Below are 13,663 nucleotides of genomic sequence, written 5' to 3'. Positions count from 1 at the left end.
AACTGAATATATTTTTTTCTGCATCTACGTCTGAAAAAATATTGGGCTTCTAGCTGTGTGTGGGACTTGTTCTATTAATCCATCTATACTGACCTCCATCAGGTTGCAAATTGAATATAATTTTTTTCTGCATCTAACCCAGCCAATAGTTTTGGCCTAATACCACAGTTTGGCCACTCAGCTCTGCTCGGTTCCCATCCATTGTTTTTTTGTGCAAACAAATCCAGAGTTGTGAATTAATTAACCACCAAAATGAGTGGAAAAAGGCCTGCTGCTGGTGGAAAGGGGAATAGGCGTGTTGGGAAGGGGAAAAAAGGTTGTGTCCGTGGGGTAGGTGTTAAATCAACAGTAACATCTGCAGAAGAAAGACCATCTTCCAGCCAAACTAAAATGTCTACTTCTTTTAGCGGACAATGTGATAAGATCCCTTTCTTACGGCCATGCCAATCGCTACAAAATCCAGATGAGGCACAAAAACAGCAGGTGCTTCAACGGATATCAAGTGCTCCTTTAAGTGGGCTCTCCTCCACATCAACTTCAACATCACAAACTCTCCAGTCCTCAAAGGTGTCATCCCAATCGCACTTGCTTCCTCACAGCTCCCAAATCTCCAGCTGCCCGTCTGAGTATGAGGTAGAACAGATGGTTGAGTCTGCAGAGCTGTTTACTCATACTATAGCCTGGGAATCAGAGGTCGACTCCAGCGCTTCTGTGAATCCAGACGAGGAAATGATCTGCACTGATGCCCAGAATCTTTATGAGTCGGATCCAGGACCAGACGCAGAAGGTTCTGACCATAATGTAGACCCTCATTCCCAAACTGTAACTCCTGTTGGTGGAGACAATGAGGAAGACGATGATAAGACTCAAATACCTGATTGGAGCGACAACTTTAGTTTTTTGTCAGGGCAGGAACAGGTTGGCTCTGAGGACGACGGGTGTGATAACGCACAGGGTGATGATGATGAGGTTGGAGATCCCACTTACTGTCAACCCACAGTCAGCCAAGAGATGAGGTCAGCAGAGGAGGTGGAGGAAGATGCTAGTGACGACGAGGTCAGGTTGCGCCTTCCTGGACAGAGACGTAGTACTGGAAGCACGTCAACAACTGCATCCTCAAACACAACTCTGCCTCTCACCACAAGTCGTGGTGGCTCTTCAGGTCGCATGGGTGCTAAGCCTTGCATAGCCTGGGCATTTTTTCAGATCGATAAAGATGACCCAGCTGGTGTTATCTGTAACATTTGTCAGCAAAAGCTAAGTAGAGGCCAAAAAATACATAGTTTGAGTACTTCATGCATGAACCGGCACATGGACATGAAGCATAAGTTGCAGTGGGAAGCTCAGTGTGCTACAATGCGGCCTAGCCGGCCGGGCCAACCACCGTCTGCCATATCTTGTGCATCCACGGCCTCTTCATCCTCTGTGACTGGGGGGACAGCAGTCACACCTGTTTTGGGGCGCAGACCTGCCACCTCTTTACCCGCAACAGCCAGCGTGATTGGCAGGTCATCATTTTCTTTGGAGGTGGTAACACCAGCTGGTGTTGAGCGCTGTCCGACATCGATAGCACCACCTTTGGATCAAGGCAACCTAACATGTCCGCCTGCATCTTCCTCACAGACCGGCAGTTTGCCGGGGACACCCTTATCAACCCCGTCTAAGCACAATAGCCAGCCCTCGGTCCCTCAGATGTGGACAAATAAAAGACCATTTCCTCCTAGCCATGAGAAAGCTAAGAGGTTGAATTTCACCATCTGCAAGCTCTTGGCTACAGAAATGCTGCCTTTCCGCCTGGTGGACACAGAGGATTTTCGAGACCTTATGTCCGTCGCAGTGCCCCAGTACCAGATGCCCAGTCGGCACTACTTCTCAAAGAAAGGTGTGCCTGCTCTCCACCAGCATGTCGCACAACATCACCGCTTGTTTGAGAAACTCTGTGTGTGACAGGGTGCATTTCACCACAGACACTTGGACGAGTAGGCATGGACAGGGGCGTTACATGTCGCTGACTGGGCACTGGGTAACTATGGTGACAGCAGGACAAGGGGCTGCTGTCCAAGTCTTGCCGTCCCCACGAGTTGTGAGTCAATCCTCTTTATGTCAAAGTTCCTCCACTGCTTCTGCCTCCTCAACCTCCTCTCGGTCTTCCACCTGCACCCAAAGCCTGTCTGGTCATGCCACAAGCTTTCTAACTGCGCAGAAGGGATCCTGCACACCTCCTTACTATGCTGGCAGTAGGGCTCAATGTCATCAGGCGGTTTTTACATTGAAATGTCTGGGAAATGTGAGTCACACAGCTGAGGAGTTGTGGTCAGCTCTGGAGAACCAATTTCATGAATGGTTGTCTCCACTGGACCTGAAACCAGGGAAGGCCGTGTGCGACAATGCTGCAAACCTGGGTGCGGCCCTTCGCCGGGGCAATGTCACACACGTGCCTTGTATGGCTCACATGTTAAACCTGGTTGTCCAGCAATTTTTAGCCCACTATCCCAAACTAGATGGCCTTCTGCAGAGGGCACGGTCGCTGTGTGCTCACTTCCGCCGTTCGCATCCCGCAGCTCAGCGACTTACATCTCTACAGAAGTCGTTGGGCCTGCCACTTCACCGGCTAAAATGCGATGTGCCTACCCGGTGGAATTCAACTCTGCACATGTTGCAGCGACTGTGGCAGCACCGATAAGCCCTGGTGCAATACGTTCTGATGTATAGCCTGGGCCAACGAGATTCAGAGGTGGGGCAAATAACGCTGGTGGAGTGGTCTCAGATCAGGGACCTATGCACCTTTCTGCACAGTTTTGAAATGGCGACAAAGATGTTTAGTGCTGACGATGCCATTATCAGCATGACTATTCCGGTGATTTACATGCTGGAGCACATGTTAAACAGAATTCGGAGTCAGGTGGTGGCACAAGAGGAGGTGGAGGAAGTAGAGCAGGAGGAGTTGTATGCGGAAGGGCTAACATCTGCAAGGTCCAGACGGTCGGCAGCACCAAGGCGGCAGGCATGTGAGGGTGGGGGAGATGGTTTTACCAGGGCGCATGGTAGCAGCCAAACTAGTGAGGAAGGTGCAGGAGCCCAGGAAGAAGTGGAGGACGAACTGATGGAAGACTCATCAGATGAGGGAGACCTTGATCACATTTCTGTTGTGCGAGGTTGGGGGGAGAGGACAGAGGAAGGAAGCATGATTGTTACCTCGCCACCAACACAACAGGGACTTGGTGCTCCTGGATGCGCAACACACATGAGTGCCTTCTTGCAGCAGTACCTGCAACATGACCCTCGAATTGTGAGAATTAGAAATAATCCTGACTACTGGGTTGCCACACTGTTAGATCCCCGGTACAAAAGTAAATTTGCAGAAATTATTCCTGCCATAGAAAGGGATGCACGCATGCAGGAGTATCAGCAGAGACTGTTGCAGAATCTTACATGTGCTTTTCCACAAAATACCAGTGGTGCACGTAGTAAATCTCTCAGTTCCAACTTGCCAACCGTGGGGCCGTCAAGTGTTCAGCACTCAAACCGTAACAGAACCACAGTATCTGCTGGTAACATCAATTTTGCGGAATCATTTCACCACTTTTTTAGCCCATCCTTTGCAAGGCCACAGGAGACAAGAAGTCTGACACATAGTCAACGCCTAGAGACGATGGTACAGGAGTATCTCCAAGTAAACATTGAAGCCACGACTGTGTCACTGGACCCTTGCTCTTTTTGGGCTTCCAATCTGGATAAATGGCCGGAGCTAGCCACTTACGCCTTGGAGATCTTGTCATGCCCCGCAGCCAGCGTTCTGTCTGAACGTGTGTTCAGCGCTGCTGGTAGTGTGCTGACAGATAAGCGCACGCGGCTCTCCACTGACAATGTAGACAGACTCACGTTCATAAAGAAGAACAAATCATGGATCCGAAACGACTTTTCTACCCCTGTGTCATCCTGGGGAGAGTAAAAGCTTGATGATTGGTTAAAATCACCCTACCAACCGTTTTAAGCTTTCAAATTACTAATCATGTTTATCTGTATCTTGGCTGGAAAATAATTTGGGCTTTGTAGCAGTGTGCAGCACTGATCCTATTAGGCCATCTATACTAAAGCTTCACCAGATTTAAAATTAATAATAATTTTTAGCTGCATCTAGCCCGGAAAATAATTTTGGGGCTCCGAGATGCGCAAGACACATAAGTGCCTTCTTGCTGCACTACCTGCAGCATGACCCTCATATTGTCAGAATTCGAAGTAATCATGACTACTGGGTTGCCACACTCTTAGATCCCCCAAACTTTTCGATCAACCTTTTCATTTTAATAAAGACCAAAAAAATGGTCATTTTTGAAATTATAAGCATTAGCAGGTTGTTAGAAACTGAAATCAAACAGTTTTCAACTCAAAACTTATTCTAGGTGATGTTACATTTTCACATAGGACCCCTTATTCGAAAGGAGCTTCTGAACTCTCTCGTCCATTGAATTTGTCAGGTTTTGGATGGTTTCTGCTTCAATTGTTTTGCATGAGGACAGAATACCCTCCCAGAGCTGTTGCTTAGATGTGAACTGCCTCCCGCCATCATAGACACTCCTTTTAATGATGCTCCAAAGGTTCTGAATGGGGTACAGGTCAGGGGAGCATGGGGGTCACACCATAAGTTTGTCCCCTTTTATGCCCATATCAGCCAGAGATGCAGATGTTTTATGTGCAGCATGAGATGGTGCATTATCATGCAGAAAAATGATCTTGGTTCTTCTTCTTGAACCATGGCAGGAAGTGCTGTTTGAGAAAATCCACATACATTATGGAGTTCATCTTTAGCGCCTTCAGGGATCCTAAAGGGGCCGACAATCTCTCTCCCCATGATTCCAGCCCAAAACATTACTCCACCTCCTCCTTGTTGGCGCTGTAGCCGTGTTTGCGTGGGGTGTCCATCAACCAGCCATCCTCCACTCCATCCATCTGGACCATCGAGCGCTGCACGGCACTCATCCGTGAACAAAACAGTTTTGAAATCAGTCTTCATGTAATGTTTGGCCCACTGGAGCCGTTTCTGCTTGTTTGAAGTGGATAGAGGAGGTCAACAGGATGGCGTATGCACAGCTGCAAACCTCTGAAGGACCCTGCATCTTGTTGTTCGGGGGACGTTGGAGGCACAAGCAGCTTCATAAACTTGTCTGCTGCTATGACAAGGCTTTTTTGCCGCTGCTCTTTCAACCTGATGTAATTGCCTGTAGGAAAGAGTCCTCAATTTGCCCTTATCAGCACGCACACGTGTGTACTGTGAATCAGCTACATACTTCTTGATTGCCAAAACACTTCATCCTGATCATCGCACAATGTTGATTGTAGTCATGCCTTGACCTAAACACTCCACAATTTGTTGCTTCTCAGCAGCCGACACATCCTTTTTCTTTCCCATTTTGGCAGAAAATGTAGGCTGCTTAATAATGTGAGACAGCCTTCTTAAGTAGTCTTGCCTTTCATTGGACACACCTGCCAAACTAATTAGCACAGGTGTCTGCAATTGCTTACAGTGATATAAAGAGCCCTGACACACATCACCATCAATGAGTTTAACTGACAAACAAACAAATTCTTCCCTTATCACTCCTAAAACCTTTTTGCATAATAATTTGGAACGCAGTGTACATGTGCTTTTCCACAAAACACCAGTGGTTCACGTAGTGAATCTTACAGTTCTAACTTGCCAACCGTGGTCTGTATGGAGTTGTTCAATAAAGGGCCCAAAATTAAGATAACATAGATGGGAGAGGTCTCTATGAATAGGAATTCCTAAGTATTTGATACCCTGTGAGGGCCAGGCAAAGGGAAAGTTGGACTGGATGGAATCCTATATGGATTTGGGGAGGGAGACATCGAGGGCCTCAGACTTCGCTGCATTGATTTTAAAATTTGACCATGTAACAAAGTGATCTATTTCAGCCATAACAGCATGGATGGATATATGTGATTGAGTGATATATACTAGGACATCATCAGCAAATAGAGAGCACTTGTACTCGGTGCCTCCCACCTCAATCCACCTAATATTGGGGTTATGGCGAATCGATGAGAGCAGGTGCTCCGTCACTAGGATGTATAAGAGAGGGGACAGAGGACATCCCTGCCTTGTCCCATTGGTGATTGTGAAAGGTGATGAAAATGTTCTGATGCACCCCCTGGGCCTTGGGACACCCGGAGCCGGACCCTTTTTGGTGGATGCTGGTGGTTGTAGTCTTCGTGGCAGCGACCCGGTTCCGTGGCTCAGGGTGGTCAAACCAGTGGCGGAACTATTTATGTGGTTTTGATGTTTAAATGTCTGACTACGCCACCCGTGGATTGCGGTCAGAGTGAACCGCCGCTGCAGGGCAGACCGCTGAGGCAGGTGTTGTGGGTGCAGCAGAGCGTAGCATAACTCCCCACGGGAGGAGTATAGCCTCAGGGCAGTGTATGCGGAGGATGGGGGTGATGGTGCAGGGCAGCAACAGTAACGACACGGAGTCAGTGATGCAGTCCAGGGCCTTTACTCACAGTTCTTATTATCCAGACCACGTCTGCAGGTAACGGCTGCCCACGTCGTACTGTGCTCACCAGGTGAGGGGCTCAGACAACTCCCAGATAACTTTGGAGCGCTTCACAGGACCCCCTTTGTGTGTCCTTTGTCTGGCCTTTCTTACCAACCCTTCTGTCCGGCTGCCTCGGGCCTCCTCTTGGTAAACTTGGCGCCAGTTTCCCTGACCCTATGTGGTGCCTTCCTAGCGGGTGTAGCGAGGGGCTGCGCCACATAAAATGTCACAGCCTCCGGTTTCTAGCTGAGGGTCGTTTCCTGCCTCCACTAGTTTCGGGGACCGGTCTCCCCCTTTGGCCTGACCCCTCCACGCAGGTGGATTCGGGCGTGCGGTGGCGACTCGCCCGTCCGCACCCCTGGGATCCCTTCATTCCTCGTTCCTGGAGCCTTCTCCACTCCTCTTCCTTCCTTCTCCCTCTTCCAGGCCTGGGCCTCTGTTACTAGGCCCGCCTCCGGAGCAGAGCTCATGCAGAGCTCCTGCTCCCTGCCACTTCTGCTCAGACTTCTCTGCACTGAACTAAGATGGTGCCCACCTTTTATACTCCCTTCTCAATGCACCCAGGAACTGCTTCCTCCCTGCTCCTGCACTACAGGGTTCCCATTCCTCAGTGTTCCCTCCCCCCACTCCAGCCAGGGACAGGGACTGTCGTGCCCATCTCAGAGGCATATTGGTCGCCCTGCCCCACGGCAATGTGGTGTAATGCATGCAGGTGTCGGGTCCTGATCCACACTCCATCCTTACCTGAGAGTGAGATATCACAGCTCTGGGTGAGGTGCAATACCTCTGTAGCAACCGAGCCCTCAGGGTGCTACAATTCCATTTATCTTCAGCCTAGGTGACGTATTGTGATACAGGGCCGTGATTTTGGCTATAAAAGGGTCCCCTAGACCCCTACCCCAAGCTTTTTAAGAGAATCATATATGGCGTGCCAGGAGACTCTATGGAATGCTTTCTCAGCATCCAACGAGTGTATCTAATTACAAATTTTTAATTGCATCTAGCCCAGGAAATACTTTGTGCCTAGTAGCAGTGTCTGCTAGTCAGCGGATTATCCCGGCTGTTAAGCAAGCTACACCACCTGTAGTTTAGACACTTAATTTTTTCAAAGGAAATGCTTCGGGACCATGGGATACTCAGTGAAGAGCATCAGGAGGCACCCCAAGGCATAGGGGCTGGGACTGGCAGTAGGATGCCTTGCGGTGGACAGCCAAGCTAGATCCTTATAAAAGCTTTTTAACTGCAGCAGCTTTAGTGGACGCTACTGGAGCTGGAATTACGCGGCTGCTGGCATGAGACTTGCCCTCCAATAGATCCTTGTAAATGGATTTAAAGTGTATTCATTCAAATTAGAGAGACAATTTAAATTAAAAAGCTTAGAGCTGCCTCCACCACAGGGGGGCTCGCTCGACCCACCAGCAGACAGGCACCAGTATTGGGAGAGGGGGGCTGGCCATCAGGGTTCACCGCGGCTCTGGCACAAACCCGGCGACACGGAGGTGGCACGGGCAGGAGCGGACTGGCCGTGTCGGCTTCTCACTTTTTGTATTTTAGAAGGGGATGACATGCCTATATCTGTGTCTCCCCCTCCTTTTACTCCTCCACCTCTTTTATTTTCGCATGACTATATGTACTTGTCACTTTTCCATGTGTTAGTTATGTCTTATGAGCAGTTTGTCAGCTTTTGGACACCTTTGAAGGCGTTTTCTATGTGTTTCTATGTGTTTTTGTTTGCCTGCCATTGGTTTTAACGGTGTTCGAAGGTGTTCGACGAACAGTTCGACGAACAGTTCGGCGAACACACGGGTGTTCGACGAACCGAACCGAACTCGAACACTACGGGGGTGGCTCAACACTACTAAGAAGGTACCTCAGGGAGCGAGTTGAGGACCAGCCCAGTGATAAATAGGCAGAGACGAGTGAGGAGTTATATATGACTTTTACTGTTTTCCTATTCCTGGCGCATAAGAATCAAGCCAAATGGTAACCAACTGGCCATCATTTTGCTGAAGGTGGGAAAAATCAAATTCACTCAAAAATGTTAGAAAACACTAAATACATTTTATTGGTTTAGAATCAATTCTCTCATCCTTCTCTTCTAAATGTCAATCCTAATCCCTACAAAATATACCCTAAAATACCGTCCATCTCTTAGTTGAAACGTCTTTAACGGATCGAAATATGCAGGTTTTATAGTAAATCTACTTCTAGGACTGCTAAGTCTTGTTTATTAGTGCTAACAATAGGTTTATAAGGTCTCATAAACTGATAATTTATTTATATAAGGATATAATCTAATAGTTGGTATATCTATTTTAATAATTTATTATTTAACAGTTGCAATAATTATTAATGAAATTAATATTTATTTAATAATAATTATTTCATATTTAGTTAATCGTTTATATAGATATTTATTTGCTGTATTATCATTCTTAATAGCAATTAATATTTTTTGAATAATTAATATTCATATTCATAGTACAATATTATATAATTTAAAATGATATGATTTAAAATCAATATTTAGCATTAATAATACATTTACTATTTGATTAATAATTAATTGAATTCATGTTTAATATGTCATATATCTATTTACAATTAATAAATATTAATATAAATGTGATGTTATATTAATAATACTAACATTGATACTATTGGTATCATAATATATAATATAATATTATATTATATTGTTGTTTAATATTAATATTTAATGATGTAAATAATAATACATGTAATATTCAATTAATAATTAAATAATCATAGAATGGTAGAGTTGGAGGGGAACTCCTGGGTCATCTGGTCCAACACCCTGCTCAAAGCAGGATTCTCTAAATCATCTCAGACAGATATCTGTAAAGCCTCTGTTTGAAGACGTCCATTGAAGGGGAACTCACCACCTTTCTTGGCAGCCTGTTCCACTCATTGATCACCCTCACTGTCAAAAAGTTTTTTCTAATATCTAATCTGTATCTCCTCCCATTCAGTTTCATCCCATTGCTTCTAGTCTTTCCTTGTGCAAATGAGAATAAAGATGATCCTTCTACAATGTGACAGCCCTTGAGATACTTGTAGACAGCTATTAAGTCTCCTCTCAGTCTTCTTTTTTGCAAGCTAAACATTCCCAAATCCTGCAACCGTTCCTCATAGGACAGGGTTTACAGACCGGTCACCATTCTGGTCGCTCTTCTCTGAACTTGCTCCAGTTTGTCAATGTCTTTTTTAAAATGTGGTGCCCAGAACTGGACGCAGTATTCCAGATGAGGTCTGACCAAAGAGGAGTAAAGACCGATAATGACTTCACGTGATCTAGACTGTATGCTTCTGTTAATACATCCCAGAATTGTATTTGCCTTTTTTGCTGCTGCATCACACTGTTAACTCATGTTCAGTCTATGATCTATTAGTATACCTAAGTCTTTTTCATATGTACTGTTGCTTAGCTTTACTCCTCCCATTTTGTATATGCTTTTTTCATTTTTATTGCCCAGATGTAGCACTTTGCATTTTTCCCTGTTAAAAACCATTCTGTTAGTTACTGCCCACTGCTCCAGTTTATTTAGGTCTTTTTGAATCCTCTCTCTCTCTTCTCTAGTATTAGCTATCCCTCCTAGCTTTGTGTCATCAGCAAATTTAATCAGTTTACCCTCAATTCCTTCATCTTAATCATTGATAAAGATGTTGAACAATACAGGTCCCTGGACAGAGCCCTGTGGTACCCCACTTGAGACATTCATCCAACTGGATGTGAAGCCATTTACGACCACTCTTTGATTCCGATCACTAAGCCAGTTATGAATCCACCTAACAGTTGCCTTGTCCATTCCATACTTGGTAATTTTTTCAATAAGGATGGTGTGAGATACTTTGTCAAATGCTTTGCTGAAGTCAAGATATACTATATCTACAGAATTTCCCTGATCCACCCAGTCAATGATTCTGTCATAGAAGGAAATTAAGTTTGTCTGACATGACTTGTTAGTTACAAACCCATGCTGACTCTGGTTAATCACTTCATTCTTATCCAGGTACTTACATACATGTTGTTTAATAATTTGTTCAAAAATATTTCCTGGTATAGAAGCCAGACTTAACGGCCTATAGATCCCTGGGTCCACCTTCTTCCCCGTTTTGAAGATAGGAACAACATTTTCTCTTCTCCAGTCTTCTGGGACTTCTCCTGTTCTCCAAGAATTTTCAAAGATTATGGAGAGTGGTTCTAAAATTTCTTCTACGATCTCCTTCAGTACTCTGGGGTGTAATTCATCTGGACCATTAATAAATATTAATATGTATTTGATGTTATATTAATAATACTAATATTTATATTATTAGTATCATATTATATAAAATTATATTACATTTTTGTTTAATATTAATGTTTAATGATGTTAATAATAATACATGTAATATTCAATTATTAATTAATGTTCAATATTTAACATATCTATTTAGAATTAATAAATATTAATATGTATTTGATGTTATATTAATATTGATACTATTGGTACTATAATATATTATATTATATTATTGTTTAATATTAATATTTAATTAGCATATCTATTTATAATTAGATATATTTATATAATCTATCAATTTATATAAGGCTTCGTAAATTGATACTCTATTTATATAGCACCAATATATATTTCAGTGCTGTACTAAAAAGGAATTAATGCACATTCTGTAATATGCTGTAACTTATACGTACAATAATAAATTATGTGTTTCTATCAAACAGTGTGTATGGGAGAAGAAAACAAGTTTATCTTCCCAAGAAACATTCAGGGATTACTCGGCTCTTGTGTGGAGATTCCCTGCTACAAGAAAACGTCTCCCGCAGAAGCCCAAACCAATAAGGTGGTATGGCACGTGCAAGGGGCCCGACGTGGAGAGAGGATCATATATAGTACAGATGCGTCAAAAATATCCTCAAATTACAAAAACCGCGCGGTACTTGTTAGAAACACAACAGAGAATTGTACTCTTCGAATTCACAATGTGGACAGACAAGATAAACGCTCTTATTTTCCAGAAGAAGACAAAGTACCTTTTTTTCGACGTGTCTCCCAGTATGTTCAACTAGAAATCACAGGTAAACGAGACCATCATACTCCTTGTACCTCTTATTTTGTTTCCAACCTTCTTTCCTCCTTCCGTCATTACCCTTTCTTCATCATGCTCACAAACTTTGAGGATCTGTTGCTCTTTTTTGGATCCCCTTTTGCTTCCTTCCGTCTTTTGCTCTTCTGCCCTTCCTCCTTTCACCTCTATTACTTTCTAGGGATGAGAAAATCTGCCAATACTTGAATTCAGAAGATTTACTAAAATTTGGACAAGAAATTCATTTTGAATCAAATGTATTTAATTGGCATTTATGAGGCTAGATGCACACTAGTGTATATTCTCTCGTCTGAGAGAATTGGGTCGATTTATGCAAATGACAGTCTGATCAAACTCTGAACATAGAGTGATCATAGTGTGATCCGGGTCTCTCAGATGAGGAGAAGATGCGGAAAAAAATCTCAGTCTTCTCTATTCTGTCGGTTACTTAGCTACAACCTGCTTAAACTTACGGGAGCAAATGACCTCAATATTGACAATACAAGGGAGGCATTATTTTGTGGGGTAATAGATACACTTGGGTACTGCCCTTGTTAGGGAGGGAGCAAATATCAGGGGCACGACAGGGTAGATTTTACTCTCAGTGAAACAAAATAACTGAATTGGAGTTAAAAAACCCTGGAGGATGTCCACAGACAAGAGAATGGGTGGGATCCACACATATTGTTAAAGTTTTAATATCACTTTGTTTAAGTCATATATGGACCAGGACTGGATTAATACTGCTGGTTCTCTCCAACATGCTATATAAGAGGTTATCCATTGTCTTCTGATTTCATGCTTTGTGTCCTTAGCAAAGATTGCTATATAAACACATCTATCAGGACCAAATCAGTTTTGTTGTCCCTCTCTATTTTACTATATGAGAGGTTTGCTGTGATTTTTTGACTACAGTAGGGGTGTATGAGTAGTTTATATTGGACAGTGGAGGTATAAAATAATTTTGGAGATTTAATAAAAGTTATATTTTAAGAGTTTCCTCTTGGCTGATTTATATATTCATTCTGTCAGTCCATAAAAATCGAACCGCACTCAGAGTGCAGTCCGATGGTTTCCATGGACTCATTGACATGCATGGCCAAGTGCAAACCAAATATTGAATAAAATTTGGGTATGCAGCGATTTTTTACTTCGACCACTTTTGTCCAAGGAAAGATTCTGACATGTGCACGGCCTCATAGAATAACATTGGTATGAGTACAATCTAATGTTTGCTTGACTTTCACTCGGACCGAAAATATGGCCATGTGCACAAGTCCTTTGCTTTGAGGTTTCGTAACGACAAATCATATCAAATGGTTTGGCAGGGCAGAAGCTAAAAATTGATAGAGAAATCATACTTACCTAGTTTCTCACCTCTCCCTGCCATTATGCCACTACAGCTCTTTGTGGGTCCTCCACTGGCTTCTTAGGCACACATTCTAGCATGGATCCACTAGTTATTCCATTGCTAGCTAGATCTTACTACTGTTTCTGATTTCATAATGTCAGAATGTGCATGACTCCACTTGGTCTCATGAGTTGACACATGTCATGACATCAAAACCTGTGCTAAAGTGTTTGCAGCACCGAGAGGATGATCAAAAGTGAAGAGGGGACCGGCACAATGGTAGGGGTCTAGAAAGCCGGCGGAAGATCAATAAGTAGCTGCGATAGCAGGAAAAGGTGAAGGTCCTAGGTGATTATTTTTCATATTATTTTTTAACACCTTCTTCGTTCATAAGAATGAACCATTTTGCTGGATTCAAACTAATTACATTTCCAAAAAAATGGATTTTCTTGAATCTGCAAATTTTAGAAAATTCGAAATGGGTTTGATTATTTTAGAATTTATTCTCTCATCATTTTTAAGTTTCTTTCTTTTTCCTTTCCTTTCTTTCAGTCTCTCTGGAGTTTTTAGAGCAGAAACTCTCCAATTCTCCATTTAAAGCTGATGTTTTTTTTTCTTCAATTCTTTGTGATTTTTAAAGAGT

At 43.5% G+C, this 13,663-nt stretch overlaps 1 protein-coding gene across 1 annotated transcript in view; it reads left to right on the top strand.

Annotated features, from left to right (window-relative positions):
- Nucleotides 1-13,663, top strand: part of LOC141172985 (B-cell receptor CD22-like) — a 92,542-nt gene that overhangs the window by 25,527 nt on the left and 53,352 nt on the right. The window contains exon 3 of the mRNA XM_073657595.1: nucleotides 11,308-11,661. Coding sequence (XP_073513696.1) covers nucleotides 11,308-11,661 — 354 coding nt within the window. The remainder of the gene's footprint in view (nucleotides 1-11,307; nucleotides 11,662-13,663) is intronic.

The sequence above is a fragment of the Phyllobates terribilis genome, unplaced genomic scaffold (assembly GCF_046119375.1).
Source record: "Phyllobates terribilis strain yellow unplaced genomic scaffold, ASM4611937v1 Scaffold_12__6_contigs__length_324123572, whole genome shotgun sequence".
In the NCBI taxonomy this organism is placed as follows: domain Eukaryota; kingdom Metazoa; phylum Chordata; class Amphibia; order Anura; family Dendrobatidae; genus Phyllobates; species Phyllobates terribilis.
This window is presented reverse-complemented; position numbering and strand designations above follow the sequence as displayed.